General features: G+C 36.4%; 6 protein-coding genes across 6 annotated transcripts; 1 reads left to right on the top strand and 5 right to left on the bottom strand.

The window, feature by feature from the left end:
• Positions 1-2,535: 2,535 nt before the first annotated feature.
• LOC148916270 (uncharacterized) lies at positions 2,536-2,976 on the bottom strand. Its single transcript, XM_089055088.1, has one exon. The coding sequence runs from the start codon at positions 2,974-2,976 to the stop codon at positions 2,536-2,538; it is 441 nt and encodes a 146-aa protein (XP_088911214.1).
• Positions 2,977-5,698: 2,722 nt separating this feature from the next.
• Positions 5,699-7,961, bottom strand: LOC103335503 (uncharacterized). Its single transcript, XM_089055565.1, has one exon. It carries the CDS (start codon positions 6,602-6,604, stop codon positions 6,020-6,022), a length of 585 nt encoding a protein of 194 aa, XP_088911691.1. The 5' UTR covers positions 6,605-7,961; the 3' UTR covers positions 5,699-6,019.
• A 124-nt stretch (positions 7,962-8,085) lies between these two features.
• On the bottom strand, positions 8,086-9,135 carry LOC103335502 (uncharacterized). The gene has a single exon (XM_008238514.2). It carries the CDS (start codon positions 8,981-8,983, stop codon positions 8,255-8,257), a length of 729 nt encoding a protein of 242 aa, XP_008236736.1. The 5' UTR covers positions 8,984-9,135; the 3' UTR covers positions 8,086-8,254.
• Positions 9,136-10,853: 1,718 nt separating this feature from the next.
• Positions 10,854-13,524, top strand: LOC103335500 (Tetratricopeptide repeat (TPR)-like superfamily protein). Its single transcript, XM_008238513.3, has one exon. It carries the CDS (start codon positions 10,888-10,890, stop codon positions 12,361-12,363), a length of 1,476 nt encoding a protein of 491 aa, XP_008236735.2. The 5' UTR covers positions 10,854-10,887; the 3' UTR covers positions 12,364-13,524.
• Positions 13,525-13,564: 40 nt separating this feature from the next.
• Positions 13,565-15,287, bottom strand: LOC103335529 (CASP-like protein 5C1). The gene is made up of 3 exons (XM_089055286.1): positions 14,641-15,287; positions 14,004-14,136; positions 13,565-13,919 (listed from the first exon to the last, which is right to left on the bottom strand). The coding sequence occupies exons 1-3, from the start codon at positions 14,769-14,771 to the stop codon at positions 13,725-13,727; spliced, it is 459 nt and encodes a 152-aa protein (XP_088911412.1). The 5' UTR covers positions 14,772-15,287; the 3' UTR covers positions 13,565-13,724.
• A 3,496-nt stretch (positions 15,288-18,783) lies between these two features.
• On the bottom strand, positions 18,784-20,883 carry TOM6 (translocase of the outer mitochondrial membrane 6). The gene is made up of 2 exons (XM_008238512.3): positions 20,566-20,883; positions 18,784-19,099 (listed from the first exon to the last, which is right to left on the bottom strand). Exon 1 carries the CDS (start codon positions 20,748-20,750, stop codon positions 20,586-20,588), a length of 165 nt encoding a protein of 54 aa, XP_008236734.1. The 5' UTR covers positions 20,751-20,883; the 3' UTR covers positions 18,784-19,099; positions 20,566-20,585.
• Positions 20,884-21,107: the final 224 nt, after the last annotated feature.

The following is a 21,107-nucleotide window of genomic DNA, read 5'->3' as shown; positions in this document are numbered from 1 at the left end:
AAATTTTGACAACATCCTAAAGCAAATTTTGACCACATCCAATAGGTTAGTGACTTTAGAACAAGTTCTTTAAACTTGGGGCCACGCCATTGAGGATATGGATGACTAAAGCATCATCAGTGATCTTATCACATATGCTCCACATCTATACAAATTGTAAACTCAATTTGAATCAAAACTGTTGATGCTAAAAAATGGACGCCCAACATTGAACTCAACTTAGAAATGTGAGGTGTGTGAAGGCTAGGGCCTTCATCCACCTTAATAAATTGGCTACATTTACGGAGAAGTATATTCTCACCATAATAATGTGTTTGCATTGTATAAGGGGTTAGACCCAGAGAGAGAGAGAGAGAGAGAGCAAGAGCAAGGACCCCTTCTAAGTGGCGAGTGATCTCCTTTTATAAGTGAAGAAGAGTCTTCACTTCTTGTAATATTCCAATGTGGAAATTTTGACATAGCCTCTAGATTGCTTGATTAGATATAGTATAAACAAAAACCGTACCAAATTGTCAAGTCCCTTGTGCTCTAAAGTGCTGGTTTTAATTTGACGTTGGCATACCCTGGTTTCAGAAATTAGTACAGGACTGGAACTCAGCCATTTCTGCTTTGTTTGTGTTTGCTGACGGCAATTTTAGAGGAAAGTCAAAAAATAAAAAATAAAAGAATCAAAACATTTTGAATGAAAACTAAAAGAATGAAAATATTTTTGATTGGCGCATGTTTTACAAAAGTATAACATGTCCACTGCTTGTATGATATCAAATCAAAGTCAATAATAGAGCACATGCAATTGTATGCCACTTCATTCTCCTTCACCTACAGAAGAAATAAACTCATATTTAATCAGAAAGAACATATCTGAAGTGATATATAACATCAAAATTAGTGGGCGATTTGATTTTTTCAAAGTCAAAGACAAAACATTTATATTCTATCATATTATAAAAAGCAGATGTGGGGGCTCATAATATCACTCACAGAAAGGGATATAACATTATATGGCTTGTCACGTCCACATATTATTTGCTTTCGGAAAACGTACCTTACCTAAATCACATTTCGTCATACAAATAGTAATATATACATGTCAAAAAAATTTCTCTTTACCACAGAAAGATATATAGTTACTTGCAATGGCGGAATCAAGAATTTTTTCATGGGTAAGCTAGAAAAACAAGAAAGCATCACTTGGATAATTGTGTCAAAAGATTGAAGTCAGGTCCATTTGATGGTTCTCGAAACAGGGATTCCAAAGTCAATCCAATGGTTGGGAAGAGAGTATGCTTGATTAATTCAAGAATTCTATAGTGAGGGTTTTATATATGCCCCTTAAGTAAGACCCTATCTTTTAACCGTTGGATCATGATAAACAATTTGATCCAACGGCTAACTAATTTGATACAACATTTAAGATACAAGGCTTTACCTAAGGGCCATATATAAGGCCCTCACTATAGAATGACTCTTGATTAATATATGGAGGTAGGCTCATTTCTACATAGATGGTGTGCTAATTTTTTATTTACATAGATTTGGCTTGTATAATGAAGCCCCCTAAGCATGTTCTCTAAACACAGTACTGGGTTGGAGCCCATCATAGCCCAAACGTAGTTCCACCCTTAGTTACTTGGCCTCCACATTATTCAAAATTGTAGGTGCTTGTTTTTCTCCAAATTTTTTCTTGAATTTAATTGAGTATTTGCTTGTTTGGCCTCTATACATTTTTGTATAAATTATTTTCTTTGGTTCAGAGAATGAGCAGAACAAAAATTGAGTTATGAAGATAAGAGTAATACCTTAATTAGCACTGAAGTTTTCCCACACTTTGTAACCTTTTAAAAAGGAGGCAAAGTACATTAGTTTAGGGAATACATAAAAGTAATTCACTTAATAGGATTACTACGTATTCTAGTATGTAAAGGGTGGTCTTTATATATTTCAATAAATACGAAGAAAAAAAAAAACAGTTAATGTCAACTTCCAGACATTTACAGTTGGTCACTTGGATTGGACGACTGATATATTTCAATTAAATTGGACAAATGTCTCGGCCAGCGTTTGGTGAACTCATGAATATTGGGATTGTTGGCTTATTTAATCAGACAACGGTTCATATTGTTGACTTATTTAATTGGACAACAGTTCATCATATTGTATTTTACTAGTCTCATCTAGAAATACGACACTCATAATTGAAATCAAACGCGCAATATCGCAATATAGTTTCTTGTATGTGAATATCACAATATAGTTGTTATCTAGAGAAAGGGGTCTTTCATAACTAAGTAATAGCAAGGAGCTACATATAGCACTGTCAAAGTATGAACAGAACAAGAAAAGTGCGAAGAATAAGAAGTCGCTTTCTACATTTTGTTTTGTTACAAAATATAATAATCTCTTGTAATATTCTTGGGCTTTATAGACTCTCTTGTTTTCCCATCATTCTCTAAAAACAACGGCTAAAAGTCCAAAGATACATGCCTAGCTATCTACTATTTGGCAATATGCAATTCTATTGGCTGCAAATTAAAATTAGAGCTCAATTCTTTGGTTGCCTCGCCCCTCCTTGGAGCTCATCATGCCAACCATGTCAACGCCAGTCGGTGACCTCTTTGATGAAACAAGATGTGCTGCCTCTGAATGGTTGGCTAGGGCTGCGCTGGCCTTGATGGCCAGAGAACACAAGTCTTGGAGAGACAAAGGCGACTTTGACTGAGAAAGTGGCATGAGGAAGTAGATTTGACCCAGCCGGAGCTCTTCATCTTTAGGAACTTGAGGAGCACATGAGCCTACGTACATGGACTCTGAGGTGCAGAGGAAGCAGTTGGGGTTTTGGGAGAGGATGTGGCTTGATACAACTGGGCGCCTAAGCTCTTGCAGCCCCCCATCCAATTGAACGATCTTGGTTGTGGATGGCCTTATGAGCTTTGCACCCTCACTAATAAATTGTGAAGATGCACAAATGTTACCCATGAGAGAGAGAGAGAGAGAGAGAGAGATTGTTTTGTTTGTGTTGGGAACTAAATATGGGGAAGAGGGTTGTGCTTATTTCTCTAGAGAGAGATTGAAAAGCATGGAATATAAAGGAAATTAAGGACAGTGTGTTGGGTGGAAGAGAGGGTTTTTATTTATAGAGGGAGATAGAAGCATAGATGTGGAGCCATGGTTGACCCAACATCAATGCTATAATTAAACCGCGTAGGGGATGGGGAAGAGAGTGTGATGTGTGTGAAAATATATAGGGGACATTATTACTTTATGCTTTATATTATCCCGTCGAGTCAAGTACAAGTCTCTTATAGATAAATTATTATGAAAAAAAACGAGTACTAATTAAATTTCAATACGTGCAATTACTTGTAAGTTCTATGTAGTCATCAGCTATGTGTTTCGTATTTGTAACGTATGTTTGAATTTAGAACATTTGAATTTATAACTCGTCTTATATTACAAATAATTTTTCTCTATATACATAATCTATAATGAAACAGTACTAGTGTCGGGGGCATATCCTAATAATTTTAGAACCACCAAATTAATCCAACAGAAAAATCTTCTAGAACAGTCATCACTATTGTGTACCACTAGTTTGTATGACTAGCTAGTAATACTAGGTCGCTATCTGGAGCCAGGCTAATTACCAGATCTGTCAATACTCAACCTTAAGCCTTTCGACAAACTCAACCTTAAGCCTATTGGCTTCCCTTGATGGCAGCAATTGTCATTGATGTTGATATTCTATGTTTGATAACAGGATCAACCAGAAATATATATTCTGATGTTTAACAGATTAATTAAACCCGAGAGCTCCTATTGCTTTCATAACCATAATCATATTACGGAAATTAAAAGCAGATGTGACAGAAAATTAGATCCTTAAAGCAACAGAAAATCATACCAAGAAAGATCGGCGTATCTAAAAATATTTATAAAGTTGCAAAAGTACTGCATATTTTATCAAATATCCAACATGTTATGTTGCAATACTAACACTGTTAACACGAAAAAAGAAATTATCCTCAACATAAAAAGAGTACTTGCAGACTACCATATTACAACGAATTTTAGGAATTGTATAATGAAAAACATGAGTGTTGTTTAGGGTACAAGATTTTTTATTTTTATTTTTTTAAAGCCAGGTTGGCATCTACAAGGCTTCAGATTAGGATAAAGATATAAAGATATAATTAATTAATTAATTAATTGGATCGAAATTCATATTGTCGTGCGGTCGTAATCGTTGACACGGTATTTTTGCGTTGCCGTTGGTAGACCGCAGAGCGTTGGTGTACGGTTTCTTTTCCCAGAAAGCGTCAAGGTCAAAACGGAGACTAGTCCTTGTTTGGCCTTCTGGATTGATTGTGTGCGTGTTTTTTCTTTTTCAAATGATTCTCTCACGTTCTTTTTATTTTTGGAACCCAAAAGATGTAGAATTATTTGGGAGCTTCATGCTAATGTCCTTTTCTCCTTTGGCTGCTTCTCTCATTCTTCTGCAACTCATCGATCGATGTGCCATTTATTCGTAATTCTTTTCATTGCAACCACGACTAGAATTCTAGAGCTACCAAAATCGTGTCTCAAACCACCCAACTTGCCAAAGCTAGCCCTTGGATTCATATTCAAATTATTATTTTTTGTTTTGGTTTCATCTTGACTAATATTATTAATAATTAAAAAAGCGATAACATACTAAACTTACACACACTGCCCAAATATTAGGACTCAAACCCATAATCTTTTCTGAAGATGAACAATTGCTCCAAACTACTATACTAATAGTTCTTTGCAATTCAAAACATAGATATATCTTTTCATAAAATTTAGTTCTTCAAATATTTCAACGAAGTGTTCCTGTAAGTTAAATTGTGTGATGATATCTCTCATACGATAAATTAGAAAAAATATCCACGATTGACTTGTCTCTCTTACTTTTATCAACACAGTGTTTAGTTGTCAATTTATATATATGATCAAATGACTAAGATAGGTAATAATTACTACTCTTATTTAATGACCTTGTTAGAGAACAAATTATTATTATTATTTTCAGTGTTTTTTCAACTCTCTCACGTCGATGGGTCATGGTCTTACAATATTAGTCCCATGCATATCACATGTCCCACCTTTTGAGTCACAAAGATTTGCAGGTTAATTACCGAGTAGCTATTGGACCAGTGGAAGATGTTTGGGAAAAGCTTTCAAATAGGATTATTAATGTAGGATTGTTGTCAAATAGGGTTATATAATACTTTATTTATGTCATATTAAGATTATATAATAAGATATTATCGACACTGTATCGAGATAATAAACTTATTTGAGAACAATGCTACAATAAAAACTCTATTTGACACATTTTCCCAACATGTTTCACATTTCAAATCCTCCAACCCTAAAATAAAATAAAATAAAAACATCAAATAGTACTAGAGCCTATTGTCTCAATTTTTGGGTACTCCTTTTAGTCATGTTTTTCGGAAAACTGATGATGTGATTCATAGACTAACTTGTTTTGCCTTAATTCTTGATAATGCATCATCTTGATTTTAAAACCCGCGTGATATCATAAGCATGCGGTGATTGCTTTGTAATATATTCTTTATCAATTAAACACAGTTTTTTTCTCTTCAAAACTTCGATTGTATGTTGTAAAATTGTAATGTTTTTCTCATTAGATCTTTTGATTTGGGGTCATTACACAGATCCAACAAATTTTGAAGTTTCTATTTTAAGTTTCTTAGCCGCCTTCAGCACTTCTATTACGCCATGAGTACTTTACGCTTTGGAAATCTATCCTAGAGCGTTACTGTCAATGCCAGCCATTACAACAAGAACAAAAACTTATTCCCTTGAAAACAAAAATGTGATCAATCAACCCAAAAAAAGGTGATCAAATTCTGATTAAAATTTAATTTGATTCAATCAAAATCAAATCCTCTATGTCCATATGAAAACGAACATAACCAAGGAACTGATTAATATATAAACTAAATTTTCAATATACAACACAATCATATCATGCACCCTCCATCATATCGTCATCCTCCAAAATCACACTCAACCTTGTCACAAAGCCACCACCTCCTCCATTACCACTGCCATGACTGTGCCGCCCGCGGCCTCTCCCTCTCCTTTTCCTCACAACTTCTCGACGTCCAGTGACGCTCGGGCTGCCACCATAACTGCCCATGGCCACCATCCGGCTAGGCTCATCCTTCTTCTTAATAGTAAACACAACTTGATTGACTCTTTTACGTCCACACCCAAAACATCGCTTCCTCCGCCTCGTATTTCCAAGTGCCAAGCTTGCCCTAACAGCCAAAGCAGCCATCTGCTCGGCTCGAAGCGGCCTGCTCAGCCAGCTCAACGGCAACACAAAATAAAGCTGACCGAGCTGAAGCTCTTCGTCCCCATTCACGGCCCTAACAAAGCCTCCAAAATCCATGTCGTCCGAGTCGCATATGAAGCACGTGGGACTCTTTTGAAGCACGTGCGAGACCTTAACTGGGTTTGAGAATTCTTGAAGCTGCCCGTCCTGGAGAATCACCTTGGCTGTGACAACAGACACAGAGGCTGAGTCGCATGAGCTGCAAATGCCCATTAGTTAATGGTTTCATTTTGGCTGAGGACTTTGGAGGGGTTAATTAAAGGATGATTTACGCGTTTGTTTTGTTGATTTAATCGAATAATTAATTGCTTAATTAACGATGAAGTGATGGAACATGTATTTTAATGTATTTTTCTTAACTTTTGTTACAACTTGGAATCGGTCGCCGTTTTCTTGTTTGGATTTGGCATTTTGGTGTAATTTAATTGTGATCATAACTAAAACATGTTTCAATTGGTTCAGAGAAGTGACTTAATAAGAAAATTGATGAGTGATATGAATTATTTGTAGCACACTAGAAGTGTCTACTAATTGGGATTTTAGCTACAACTGCAAGATGTGCACTGCCATGAGAAATTATAGAATACTACGATAATATGGTTATGTAGTACATCTTGTATACGTGTTATAATATGAGTGAATGACTGAGTTTATTTTTTCCCATTTTAAGGAATAATGTCAATAAATATCCATTTATATTATAACATGTGTACAATATGTATCATGTGCTAGTACTACTGTAATATTTTCTATAATCAGAAACCTGAAAGTACAAACTCCAATTTCTGTGTTTGAAAGAGAAAAAGTAAGGGCAACATTGTTAAAGGGATCATTCAGTTTACGATAAGATCCGAATCATTTAGTTTGCAACTTTCTCTTAAAAGGGATCCTTTGTGGTAAAAGTTTAAAAGAGAATAGGTATACAATTGTCATTTCATAAATACAGAAATGAATTTGAATATAAAAAATGAATATGAACATCAAATCAATGGTTAAACAACTTCAAATTTGACTAACTTTTACTTAAATGACATTGGACTGTTCAAAAATAGACAATTCTGCCATAATACTATTTGGGGATGGTGGGTGGTGTGCCCAAACCGTGTAAATGTAAATGTGAGAGTGAGGCTGACATATCGTCCAAGGAATAAGCCCAAGGACATAATGTTTCTTTCAAAAGCTTGGGGTATAAAGAGGGCCATAATGCGTCTTTCTTGAAAAGAACAAAAAACATTTGGAAGTACTTCCTCTCTCCCTCAAGCATAATTCAAAAAGCATTTTTAAAAAAAATCTATTAAATATTGTTGGAAGCGTTTTTGGTTTTGGTTTTCTGAAACTGTTTCTAACAACTCTAAAATAGTTTCAAATAGACCCTTAATTATGCGAAGGTTTGGAGGTGGTCATAAGTTCAAATTCAGAAAGTCTTTGTATCAAAAAATAAATAAAATAAAACTAACTTAGTTGTATGTTGAAAATATTTGTGTAACTACCTAATATATTCTGACTCATCAAATTGAGATCATGTTTTTTCTTCTAATATTAACAAGATGAATTTTTTAAATTACTCTAATTTACACGGGGAGAAAAATTCGTATTCGGAAGCAAATGGGTGAGCATACTACCTTCATCAACTAACTGTAACCCTAAATCTACAATAGAGATCACAATTTGTCATCGGTTAATCAAGTTCAATATGTACAAAAGGAACCTTTATCCCTACATTTTCAATTTTTACAAACATAAAGTTGCAAGTAAAGTGTACTACAATTTATTAACATTACAGGATCATGGAGTACCTTTTATCCAACATCTTCTGAAATCTACAGTTCCATCAAACTACACTAGACCCACATACCCCACTCATCAGGCTCGCGACATTAACGACCCAATCACCCCAGCAATCAGAGTAGTTGGATCACCCAACACAGCTGATATCACAAATTGCACAGCCAATCCGGCTATCTCACAGCACTTCTTCACTTTACCTTTGCTCTTATGATGATGAGTTTGGAGCGTATTTTTAAGGCTAGGAATTCTAGTCATCTCCAATCTCCTAGTGGTATTTTTATTCCCATGTGACCCCAAAAACTCATGCCAAGTCTCCACAAGCATTTCCTTAACACATGCCACATGCAAATTATACTTCTTACATTTTGATCTATAACTCCAACTACGCCCTTTACGCCCACACCTATGACAAGAGCTGCTCACTTTCCGATACAGATAGAGCTTGACCTCCCCGTCGTCGAGCACCATGGGGAGCTTGGCGCAACACGGGTGAAGGTCGAACCCACAGGATGTGCAGTGGTACGTGAATCCGGTAATATCTTTCTCACATGCATTGCAATAGCGAGGGTTGTTCCCCGGTGGCCTCGAGAAGAACTGGAAAGAGCACTTGGTGTAGAAAGGGTGGAAGATAGAAGGGGAAGGTATGGCACAATGCATGTGGAGATCGAAATCGCACATGGCGCACTTGTAGCGCGACCCTATGCCTACCTCCTTGCATCCGTCACACTTGAATGGGATTTCTGTGTACTCAAACTTGAGCTTGTGTTGGGGGTGGCTGAAGTGGGATATCTCATTGTATTTCATGGCTTTTGGATAGCTATAAGCTGAATTTTTTTGACTTGTAATAAAGAAATTAAGCCGTTACGGGAAATATATAAAGGGAGAGGGTGTTCAATTGTGATTGTGTGTAAATTAATATTTATGTTAGCTTGTCATTGAAGCAATTGGAGGGAATTATGCTTTGGGATGGTGGGAGTTTTTGAGTGTGCATGAGAATCACCGAGTTTAGAGGCCAAAGGACAGACATAAGGAACATGTTTTAGGTCTTGTCAAATGAGAATATATATACGAATTTTTCACTTTATATGATATGTTTTTGTCCTCTCCTCTAGTAAATTACGTATACAAAATTCTAAAGGGAAGTGCCTAAAAGTGAAAAGTGGAAAATGAAAGGAAAATAAATATATTATTCAGTTAATTATCGTCTTTTATGTGTTAAGAATATTTTAGGTGTGTTAGAAAGGATTAAGGAAAGATTAAGAATCAAGGACTTCTCATAAACTTTAGAATTTCGTAAAATAGAACGAATTTGGCATCTAAAAAGCAGTTCAAAATCCAGGTGATGATATCCTAAGCCAAAACTTTTTATAATTTTTTTGTTCTTCTTTCAATCTAGCTAGAATTATATTCAAAGCACAACCATTTAATGGATTGTTTTGAAGCTTAAAAGATCGATCCCACACACCACGAAAGATAACAAAGGAATTAAATAATTAATTACTCAGCATTAAAAAATAATAATAATTAAAATTACTTGGTATATTTTTCTTCCAAGAAAGATTGCATGACGTGGGGGAACCAATTCCCTCTCTTAGATATCTTTACTTTTCACCTCACAAGTCTCAATTGCTTGTATTTGAGAATTGCTTGGCATGCATGTTATCCATTTGTATCTTCAACTACCTACCTGTACCTTGGGCAAGCAAGGTGGCTATGACCCCATGATTGTCCATAAAGAACTGATTCTCAATCAATCCATCAAATAAAATTAAAAATGAATTTTTAGGATATATTTTGCAAGCCATCATCAGCACCATCATCAGTTATATACTGACAATTGCATGCACCAAATGAGTTCAATGACTAAAGAGCCCATGAATTTCATGGTGTCAAAATGTGATTGGTTGGTTGGTTGGTGTGGGTTGGTTTACTGCACCCATCCAGTCATAGCACTGAAAATTGACTAACATGATCAAGAATTGGAATCAAATCACTCTGGTTAACCAATAATTTGATGGTATAGTTAGCTTTTTCTTCTTCTTTTCTTATTGTACTTTTGTTTTTATTTATTTTGGTAAGAATGAAACATCTGGAATATTCCATATATATAAGTGCGGCTGCAGTAGTCTATGTCGTAATTGTTTAGCCATATACATATATCCAGTGGCTTGAAGTGTTGTACTTGCAAGGGAACAATGAATATGAATGAGATTCTTTCTTGTGTTCTTCTCATCTTTAACGTCCATGTCGTGATACATCCATCTTCCCTCTTTTGGTACACTAATAACATGCTTACTTATCAGAAATGAGTATCAGAATTATTTCAATTCTTGCTTGTGGTGTATTTACTATTACTGAATCTTCCCGTGCATTCACTAACACATAAGAAATCAAAGCATCATTCGGTCTCTGTGTTAAAATTCGTAGTTAATTCAATTCCTTAATTCTCCTATTCCTAAGTTATCTGATTCATGACTTCCTTCATCCCCAATAAGTAAACATGTAAATGATGGACATTTTTTCAATTTTTTTTACATATGTTTTTCAATCTGAAAAATCTTTTCTTCAACAAAACCCACCTGGAAGCCCATGTAATTGTTCAATTGTTCAATGGGCCTCTTTGAGCAATATGTATGATGGGCCTTTGACACTGCCCACATATTTCTTCTACTTCTGCTTCTCCACTCTCTGTGTCCTCTCTGGTTTTTATGGCTTTTCAAATGCTCAAACGCAATCTTTTCCCAGCAACAAAACCCAGGCCCCTCTCCGTCTCCCACTTCTCCTCCTCCTCACCGTCCGATCAAACTCCATCTCAGACCAACCCCCTAATCTCAGACGTCGTCTCCATCCTAACCAACCTCCGCTCCAAGACTCGCTGGAGCTACCTCCGCTCCCTCTACCCCAACGGCTTCGACTCAAATAACTTTTCCCAGATTGCCCTCCACATAAAAAACAATCCCCGTCTTGCCCTCCGCTTCTTCCTCTGGACCCAGCACAAGTCCCTCTGCAACCACAACCTCCAATCCCACTCCACCATCATCCACATCCTCGCTCGGGGCCGCCTGAGGTCCCAAGCTTACGACCTTATTCGAACCGCCATTCGGGTCTCTGAGTCTGAGAGTATTGGAAGCCATGAATCTGAGCCTTTGAAAGTGTTTGAGAGTCTCGTGAAGACCTACAGGCAATGTGACTCGGCACCTTTTGTGTTTGATTTGCTGATCAAAGCTTATTTGGAGTCAAAGAAAATCGACCCCGCAATCCAGATAGTGAGAATGTTGTTATCTCGCGGGATTAGCCCGGGATTGAGCACCTGCAACGCTTTGATTCGGCTTCTTTCGCAGCGTCGAGGTGCGTATGCTGGTTATGAGACATATAGGGAGATATTTGGATTGGATTGTGAAGTTTTAGAGCATAATGTGAAAAGGGTTGCTAGGATTAGCCCCAGTGTGGAAACTTTCAATGCATTGATGTTGGGTTTTTATCAGGATGGTCTGGTGGAGAAGGTGAAGGAGATTTGGGACCAAATGGCGGATTTGAATTGCTGTCCTAATGGTTATAGTTATAGTATTTTGATGGCAGCTTATTGTGAGCAAGAGAAAATGAATGAAGCAGAGGAGGTGTGGGAAGAAATGAGAGCTAAGGGCCTGGAACCTGATGTTGTTGCTTACAACACTATGATTGGTGGGTTTTGCAGAGTTGGAGAGATTGAAATGGCTGAAGAGTTTTCCAAAGAAATGGGGTTGAGTGGAATAGAGAGTACCGATGCCACTTATGAGCATCTTATTACTGGGTACTGTAAAATGGGAAACCTTGATGCAGCAATGCTCTTGTATAAGGATATGCTTAGGAAAGATTTTAGGCCTGAGGGTTCAACAATGGATTCGTTGATTCGAGGGCTGTGCGATGAAAGTCGGGTTTTAGAAGCCTTCGAGGTTATGAGAGGTGCAGTGGTACATTTTGGTTTTTGTCCAACAGAGAAGAGTTATGAGTTTCTGATAAGAGGGTTGTGTGAGGAAGGGAAGTTGGAAGAAGCACTTAAGCTTCAGGCTGAGATGGTGGGAAAAGGGTTTAAACCCAATTCTGAGATCTATAGTGCATTTATCAGTGGCTATATGAAACAAGGAAACAAGGAAGTAGCAGAAAGGTTAAGGAATGAAATGTTGGATACACGGAATGGGAATTAGCTTATTTTTGTTTGTCAAATGAATGAGCCCCACTCTGGAAATTAGACGACTTGCCGTTGTCCCTTCTGATATCTGAGTTGCTGCACCTTTTACCAGCGCGGTTCAGAACAACATTGAAACTTGAAGTTTGTTCTTTTGAACTTGGGCAGACGACCTGAAAGTGGCATCTTAGATTTATGTTTCATATGTAGTTAAGTAAGGTGGTTTGTCCAATGTCCATGTGCAAGCACAAACCACTTTTTATACAGGCACAGTTCAAAACATATAGAAAGTACACTGCCGAAGTTGTACCCAGCAAGATGGATGTGGAGTGAGACAAACAAGGGGAGGTTTGCAGTGAATCTGTGTTCGGACGATGACCAACAGCAGAAGATTTCAATGAAGGAAAGATATTGCCTAGAGGCAATGGATCTCGCCTTGAAGGGTTTCCACAGATTCTATCCCCTCAAGAGCCTGGGTCGCAACTTTAAGCTATGTGTGGGAGGCACCCTGCCTCTTGTCAAGAACCTAAGAATGGCCACATTTATTCCAAAAAATGTGCTTTCTCTCAGATGTCTTGTAGTTTGCTAGAGTGATAATGGGAAGTATTGACAGTGAAACCAGGATCCTAATGAATCCTCCAAACTATCTTATTAGATAAAGAGTTGCAAAAGTTATATCTAGTCGAGCAAGATCCTAAGGATTGCCATAGATACAGCAGTGTAGATGTAGAACACAACACCCAAAGACATGAAGAGAAGATCCTAAGACATGAACTCAACACCCAAAGACAAGAAGGATTGCCATAGATACAGCAAAACTTAAAGTTAGTGGAAAAGCAAAGGCAGGTCAGTTGGATTGGATCCCTATTGCGCTAGATCTGTTGCTCATACGCAGATGCAGATGGGTTCAATTGTGGGTGTGTGGAGTTTGGTTCAGTTAACAATATCAACTACACTTGAGCTCCTTTGTATACTTGTAATCTATGATTTGAAGCAATATAAACCCTTTTTCGTGCCAGAACAGAAGCATATAACATGTACTGGGCACACGCGATGAAGTAAAGCACTATTGAATTGTAAACTATCAATCTGTATGGCATGTATTCAGCTTTTAACAAGCTTTATACAATGACCACCTCTCATTATCATAAATCCATTAGTTATTTTATGTTTCCAAGTAGTCAGAAATGTTCAAGGCTTTGCTTTTGCAGTGAAAATGATTTGATCATCAAAGGGCGGAACTTTCATCAAGGAATAAAACTTCATTCATGATTTACAATTGCTGATGTACAAGCCTATGATTTTGAATAATATTGAATACCTTCATATGTATCACAAATTTCTGCAGAAGTCGATGATGAGCTTATATTCATATGAGAATCATAAGGACGGAAGTAACCAAAGATTGAACAGAGATGAGGCCAAAGACAGAAACCAGGACATGAAAGCCATAGCAGCAGATATTTTATACCGGTTGCAAAACTTTGGAGGGTAATACAGACCGTTCGCATGGAGCAGGACGTCCACGACGCTCGCTGTTGAGCATGCTGCAGCTAGAGTGAGAATTGATAATACCTGTTGAGAAAAATGTTGAATCTATCACACATAGTTGTTGGCATGAGTGAGTGTACCTCTATCAGAATTGTGCTTATTGCTTACCCAATCTCCAACAACAATGATCAGCAGAATTCCGGGCTGTCGAAGAGGACATTTGACAAGAACAGAGTAGCCATCCACCATTGCCAATGTGAAACTCCATGGTATAACCAGACCCATGATTGTTACCAGGTAGCTGCAATATAAAAATGGAAGAAGATTAAATGTTGTGCACTGAATTATTCAAGATTGAGAGAAAACACAGGATTATAAGAGGGAAACTATTCATTGATTTACTGGGTTTCTATTTTTCTGGATTGTAAAACATTTGCCCATCAGACAAATTTAATATTCGCCAAACGAAATTATTTGTATATGGACACAGAGCTGCTTGATATCATAGCAGTGATCCCAAATTCCAATGAATGCATTTCCCTACAGAGTTTGCTAAAGTGTAACCAAAGATTGATCAAATTCAGAATCAGGATCAGGAAAAATACGGGATCTTAAAATTGAGTGAGAAGGTAACCAATCTATAAGCAACTTCCATTTTACATTTATCATTCATGAAACAAAATCAATCAATCAATCAAATAATGCAACTATTTTTGGTTCCACCAGTTCCAACCAAATTCTGAATCTAAAAGTCCAAAGAGGAGAGACCCTAAAACGAGTAAACATGAAACAATTAAAAGCTTACCAGAAAGCAGTGTAGCTGTAGAACTCAACCCCCAGAGACATGAAGAGAAGGGAAGCAGAGGAAAAGATGGCCTGACCCAATCTCAAAGAGAAGCTGGCACTGGTCCCTACAGAACCAGGTACCTCATCCATGGACTTGTTGCATGTCTACCTTGTGAAGGTTCATCTTAGCCCTTCAATTCTCAACCATTCCAACCACAAACTTGTTATCAAGATCAATTTCTTTGAATGATGATGAAAACAACTATATGATCTGTGACAGATCAAACCCAACAATTTCTCTAGGCCCCCTTTTCTCTTTTCTCTATGTGAGTATCTAAATTCTCGAAAAAGTCAAAAACGGGAAAGAAAAAAAAAGGGAAAAAAAAAAATCAAAGCTTTAGAAAATGTTGGCCTTGATCTCCATTGGGCGCACACAGTAGTGTATGGTGTATGGGCAAATTTTCAGGAGGAGAGTTTGGATTTGTTATTAAATGGTGATTGAATAATTATGGTGTTGCTTTAATTATGTTGGACTTTGACACTTGTCCTCACTTTTTCTCTGGTGGCAGGGCATAGTCGGATGGAGAGACAATTGAGGCTAGAATTGTAGAGTCAGCTGTAAGCTGCTTTTTCACTCTGGAGGTTCACGAGGTGGAGAGGAGAAGCTGATTCTAATACGTGTTTGTATGAAAGGTTTTGAATTTGAATTTTAGCATTTATATAGCATATGTGAATTTAGTATATTATCGTTTATCTTAATAAGAAAGGTCTTTAAAAAAAATTGCGTTTGTATAAAGGCATTTGTAAGCCAGACGACTTTACTATCATGTATGAAGTGTATAAACTAATTACAATTATAGTGTGTTTACTAATCAGGAATTAGAATTCTTATCAGGAATTGAATTTCACATATGGAGAATTCTTGTGTTTACTTTATATCAAAGAATTAAAAAGTAAGTGGGGCTTACACAAAATTAGGAATTGAATTCCTAATTTTGGAGGAATTCAATTCTTGGGTGAGAAGTGATATTTTAATTCCATAAGAATTAATCCATTAGGAATTCATATTTTTTACCCATTATATCCTCACACAATTTTTAAAATTCTAAATTTGTCAACTACTTTAACCTAAGAACATTTTAGTAATTAGTACCACTTATACCCAAATTTCATATGATTTAGTAAATAACTTCAATAGGTATCCGAAATCTAATTCTTCTCAATCCAACTCCTCCTCAATTCAATTCCTCTTAATTCAATTACAAATTAATAAACATGCCATTAATTGAATTGTTTTCCCATTAAATAGAAATTCTTACTCAAGATATACACAAAGAGGTTTTGAAATAGTTTAGTAGATGCTTGAATGCGGTGTTGAGAAAGCCATCAAAATTCTTTGTTTCCTAAAAGCTGTTCATGATATATCGATAGTCAAAACTGGCTGCCATCTAATACTTTTGTCAAGAAAACTGGCTGTCTCAAATAGCAGTGTTAGAATCAACCGTCGACATGTGTATCATGATGATTGTGAGTCATAGCGTGTATGAGTTTTTCAATAAATTAAAGACTTACAATCATTAATAAGCGCATACACGTGGTAGCATAATTTTAGAGAGCTGATTTTCTCTTCTTTTTTTTTCTCCACTTACACTCATTTTTGCTTTTTAATATTTTTTAATTAATTTTTTTCTTTTTCTTTTCTTTTTCTTTTTTATTCTACTATTGCCATACATTAATTTCTTTTTACTTCACTTTTATGTTATTTTTTGGCTCAAATGTCAAAATGGTCTTTATGTTTTATCACGTTGGCCAATTTCCATGTGTTTTCAATTTGGCCAATTTGATCCTTGTGTTTAAGACTTTTAGTCAATTTGGTCTGTTCCGTTAAAGTTGCCGCTAAATGAACATGAGAATCTTTTTTCATTTTAGTTTGAAAACTTATAAAGCTTTTTGAAGTTAATAAAAAGTTGAATTAATTTAAAAATACATTAAAAGTTCAATTAAACAAAAATATATCATTAGAAAAAAGAAAAAAACTTGAAAATAAAAATAAAAGTAAGGCGTAGTCTAGTTGGGAAGGAGATGAGCTGCAATGAATTGCTGAGCTAGGACAACCTGCACGTGATCCATACCAATCCTACACTCCCTTCTTCTATTGTTTCTTCGTAACTCCTTGGAAATCACAAAGAAGATACCCTGTCGCCGCTTATAATTAGCACCTTCACTGATAAAAGTGAGATAGAAAATATGGATTTGTTTGGAATTAAAGATCTTCAATTTAGGCTTGAGACCTTTCAGCTTGGTGCACAACCTGAACATAGGTGGGCTAAAGCCCTCCACTGGAGTACTCTAATCTAACCCTACCTCGCCACGCTCGCTTGAGCCTGCCGACACAATAAGAGAATGAGGAAGCTAATCTGCTTGCTTGTGCAGGCAAGGACCGTTGGGATAGCGTGCGTCAGAGAATAGGACCAAACCAAATCACCTGGATTTGTGATCGCTGGAGGAGTGGGAAGGACCATTGTGGAGTGGTAAGACTGCAGGTTTTTTTTTAATTATATATATTTGATGTGGGTGGATTGGAGTTGGGGAGGTAAGTGTGGCTTGGAGAGTTGGGGCCTTTGGGTGTCGCTGGGGAAAGTGGTTCGGGGTAGAGATTGATAGGGTTGCTAAGTTGTTCCCACTTCTACAATCGTTGCAGCTCCTCCCCTTCATAACTACGCCATTCTTATCTTTTTTCCTAATGTTTAATTTGACCTTTTATTAACTTCATAAAGCATTATAGGTTTTCTCTATAAAAATATATATATATATTATCATGTTCATTTAACGGTATAAAGAAAAATAAATAATATAAAAGTATAAAGATAAAGAAAATGGAGTGTAAGTTGGAAAATTAAGTATAAAGAAAAAGAAATAATATAAAAATGAAGTAAAAAGGAAATTAATGCTGGATAAGGTTTGAATAGGAAAGAGGAAGAACAAAAAAATAAAAACAAAAAAATAAAAACAAAATATTAAAAAATAAAAAGGAGTGTAAGTTGAGAAAAAAATATTAAAGACTAAAGCGGGTGAGTAGCAAAAAGAAAAGGAATATAGGAGGATGGATGCGGACAGAAACAACTTTTACCGATTCACATTCACGATTCACCATATAAAGCCCCAATCAATATGCTGCTTCATTAATATGTTTCGTTTTTTTGTTGATCTTTTTGTCAAAAGAAGTGGGGGCAACGTGACGGTGGGGCTGTTGAGTCGGCTTTCTCTGGGGCCAAGCACTCTGCAGATTAGACATGAAACAATTGAAAATGTTGGTCAACAAGCTAAATAATACACTAGATGACCAGAAGAGCAAGCTGAACCATTGCTTTAGGAGGGGTTATGGATTTACCACGTGTCATAACCTCAGTTGGCCCAAAGATTATAATGGGAATTTCAGGTGGTGAGACTTGGCAATTTCCCACCATGGTTTTGGGAGGTGAATTTCTTGCATTGTGACTTGTGGGAATGATGTTCGAAGATGCAAAGTTATTTATTCTCTGATTTTGATGCTAATGTTGCATTCATATTTGACACAATTTGTAGTTAACTTGTAACGTGAATATTTTATGTGGTTAGATAGTGATGGAAATCGACATGGTTAGTTGCCTAAAATCAGAATAAGAAAATAACATTATAAATAATTAAGAGCTTCTTTGACGGTGTTTTAGAGTAAATAAAAGCGCTTTTAGATAACCTATTAAGCTATGAACTAGGGTAGGGATGGAGGAACCACATCTCTTCGGTATTGCAACTGGAACCCAACTTCCATTACACTGAAATGGCATCCTGGAATCATTCAAACATCTGGCCTGCCAAGAATTGCTCATGTCAGCTCCATGATTGTGCATGGTCACTAGAATTGGTTCTTGCTTTTGATGATTTATATTACTTTTTGTTAGCTGGCCTTCTGGCTTGTTTGGCCTCTGCCTTCATAAAAATCATTCATATACCCTAAAAATATTAATAATACCACAGATAATGAGCAGATTTGGGCTTAACCCTTGTTTCTGCTTTGCTGTTTCTATCAATGGGCCTTTTCAGCCCCTTTTTTGGATAATAAAATTATTCACATATCCCCCGGAAAAAAAACACACACACACACACAGAGATGATGAGCAGATTTGAACTTCAAGTGTGATGCATACATATAAATTATGATGGTAGGGTATGTCACCCTCGCATTAAAATCGAGTGTCTTATGGTACCAATACTAAGACAAAAAGTGCATTTAATGCGACGCTATTGCCTACCAAACCATAATGAACTCATTAAAATGAACAGAAGTCATCTCTTATCCAAAAATATGAAGGCCTATAGCATCATAACACCCTAATGCAAGGTCATACATTTTTCCAAGAAAGTCAAAAATAAACTAAATAGAAGCTCTAAATAACTCTTCTTCATCTGAAGTGAACTCCTCTGCTCCCAGAGACTTGCTGCACAATCAAATAAAATATGAGGGATCAATTGCAGATATTGATTATTATTAGAATGTTGAAGATTCAAATCATATAAGTTACTTTGTCATCCAGGAAACCACAAGATTCAAATGGTATCATCGTTAAACCATGAATAATCAGAAGCTAGTGAGATAATAGCTTTTAAGTAGACACTCACATAACCACCACTCTTGACTCAAACATAACCTTACATTTATGGAGAACTAGTCTAGAGACAGGCATCACCAGAATGGTATTCAATCTTCAGCCATAAAATGCAACTTCCAACATCGAGAAAAGGTAGAGCGAAAGAAGTCACAGTGGATCAAGAGATGCTAGAATCTAAGATATACAGCTATTGTCTATGTAAGTGATTCAAAATAATCATGTCCCAAAAGAATCTAATGCAATGAAAACTGCCTAATTCATTATATAATCACACATTGTCCTCCCAACAAAACTCAAATTCTAAAATCCTCGGGTTACCTACCTTACTTCAATCCTTTCCATTGGAATCTGTATATAATCTTTTAGTGCCAATGCAAGCTGCAAAATTTGGCTTCCTACTCTTCTTATTAAATCATGGACTTGATAAATATTAACGCATACTCAAAAAACCAAAGCAAAGCAAAGACAACTAAAAAAACTCACAAAAGCTAAGTAATAGAAAGCCATAAACCGATCTGGATAAAAAAGGATTCATGAGTTTCTTTGTTTAAGATGCAGTTCACACATAGGGGCGAACCATTCAGCAAGTCTCAACTTTACTATGTTGTAAGTCATGCAATGCAATGCATGTGCCAAGTTGCTACTTACAGAAGAACACTATTTTTAAACAATATTGATCCAAAAGTAACTTTTCTTGTTCATACAACCTGCTCTTCACCTAGGGGACATTGTTGACGCCATTGATCTCTAACTTCACTATGCCATAAATCTCTCTCCTAATAGAGTTTCTTTATAACTAGATCAGCACATGCCACTAATAGCATGGTATAGTAGCGATCAGTGGCGTCAAAATTAAAACAAACAAAAAAGAGAAGATTATATTGTTTTTAATAGTGTAGAGGTTTCCAGATGATACTAGCAATTCCAACCAACACTCACCGCTATCAGACATATCAAAGCCAACTACAAATACATCAATTACATAAAGCAATCACTCATCATTCTTGATTTTCTTTCTCTTCTGTTTCAAACATAATGCCAATGAATTCAATCACTTATACACAAACCAGATCAAACCAAAACAAAAAACAAAATAATCTGTCAACCCAAATTCCCCACAAAAAAAAGATACTACTTCTAAATTAAAACAACCTTGTTATGAGTTCTGAATCTCACACCAATATTCAATTCATAAATTTCTAAAAATTAGAAACAAATTGCATAAATTGAAAACCCACCAACAAAATCAATTAACAAAACCGAGAAAATAAGAGCAAGATGGTATCCAAAACTACCTCATATAATGAGATGTGTATCAAAATTCAAGCTTGAGCTCATCCTTTTCACCGCAGAGGAAGTGAAGAACGTAGGGGGCGGCCCGGATCGCAACGACCCAAGCCCCAAACATGGCCACATGGCTTCGCAGCTGCTTCAGAGCCTCTGCCTTGTCTGGCTTCTTCATGAACATTCCCGGAAACATTTTGATTTCTCTGAAGCTCTTTTTCTTCCTACAAAATTTATGCGAAACAGAGCCTGACGTTGAGAAACCTAAAACCCTAGTTGTGTTGCTCTTGCTCCGTGATTTTGTATTTTGGGGTTTGTCGGCTTCAAATCAAAAGGACGAATATAGCGTGCAGCACACGTGCGGCTAGGGGTTCTTTAACTTCGCACGTGTGTGATATCTTTGATAGGAAACCAAGTTAGCTTGTAGAAAACGAATTTACAAAATTTACAAAAATTGATTTTGAATTACATTAAAAAAAAAAAGGGAATTTTGCATAAATACCACTTGAACTTTTAGACATGTACGAGATTACCACCTAAACTTTTAATTTTC

The sequence above is a fragment of the Prunus mume genome, linkage group LG6 (assembly GCF_029339155.1).
Source record: "Prunus mume cultivar Tortuosa linkage group LG6, ASM2933915v1, whole genome shotgun sequence".
NCBI lineage: Eukaryota > Viridiplantae > Streptophyta > Magnoliopsida > Rosales > Rosaceae > Prunus > Prunus mume.
This window is presented reverse-complemented; position numbering and strand designations above follow the sequence as displayed.

Coding starts and splice junctions, on each gene's coding strand:
- LOC148916270 (XM_089055088.1), bottom strand. CDS start 2,976: ATGGGTAACATTTGTGCATCTTCACAATTTATTAGTGAGGGTGCAAAG.
- LOC103335503 (XM_089055565.1), bottom strand. CDS start 6,604: ATGGGCATTTGCAGCTCATGCGACTCAGCCTCTGTGTCTGTTGTCACA.
- LOC103335502 (XM_008238514.2), bottom strand. CDS start 8,983: ATGAAATACAATGAGATATCCCACTTCAGCCACCCCCAACACAAGCTC.
- LOC103335500 (XM_008238513.3), top strand. CDS start 10,888: ATGGCTTTTCAAATGCTCAAACGCAATCTTTTCCCAGCAACAAAACCC.
- LOC103335529 (XM_089055286.1), bottom strand. CDS start 14,771: ATGGATGAGGTACCTGGTTCTGTAGGGACCAGTGCCAGCTTCTCTTTG. Junction 14,137..14,640: donor TACAGCTACACTGCTTTCTG/GTAAGCTTTTAA, acceptor TTTATATTGCAG/CTACCTGGTAACAATCATGG. Junction 13,920..14,003: donor TCATTGTTGTTGGAGATTGG/GTAAGCAATAAG, acceptor TTTTCTCAACAG/GTATTATCAATTCTCACTCT.
- TOM6 (XM_008238512.3), bottom strand. CDS start 20,750: ATGTTTCCGGGAATGTTCATGAAGAAGCCAGACAAGGCAGAGGCTCTG.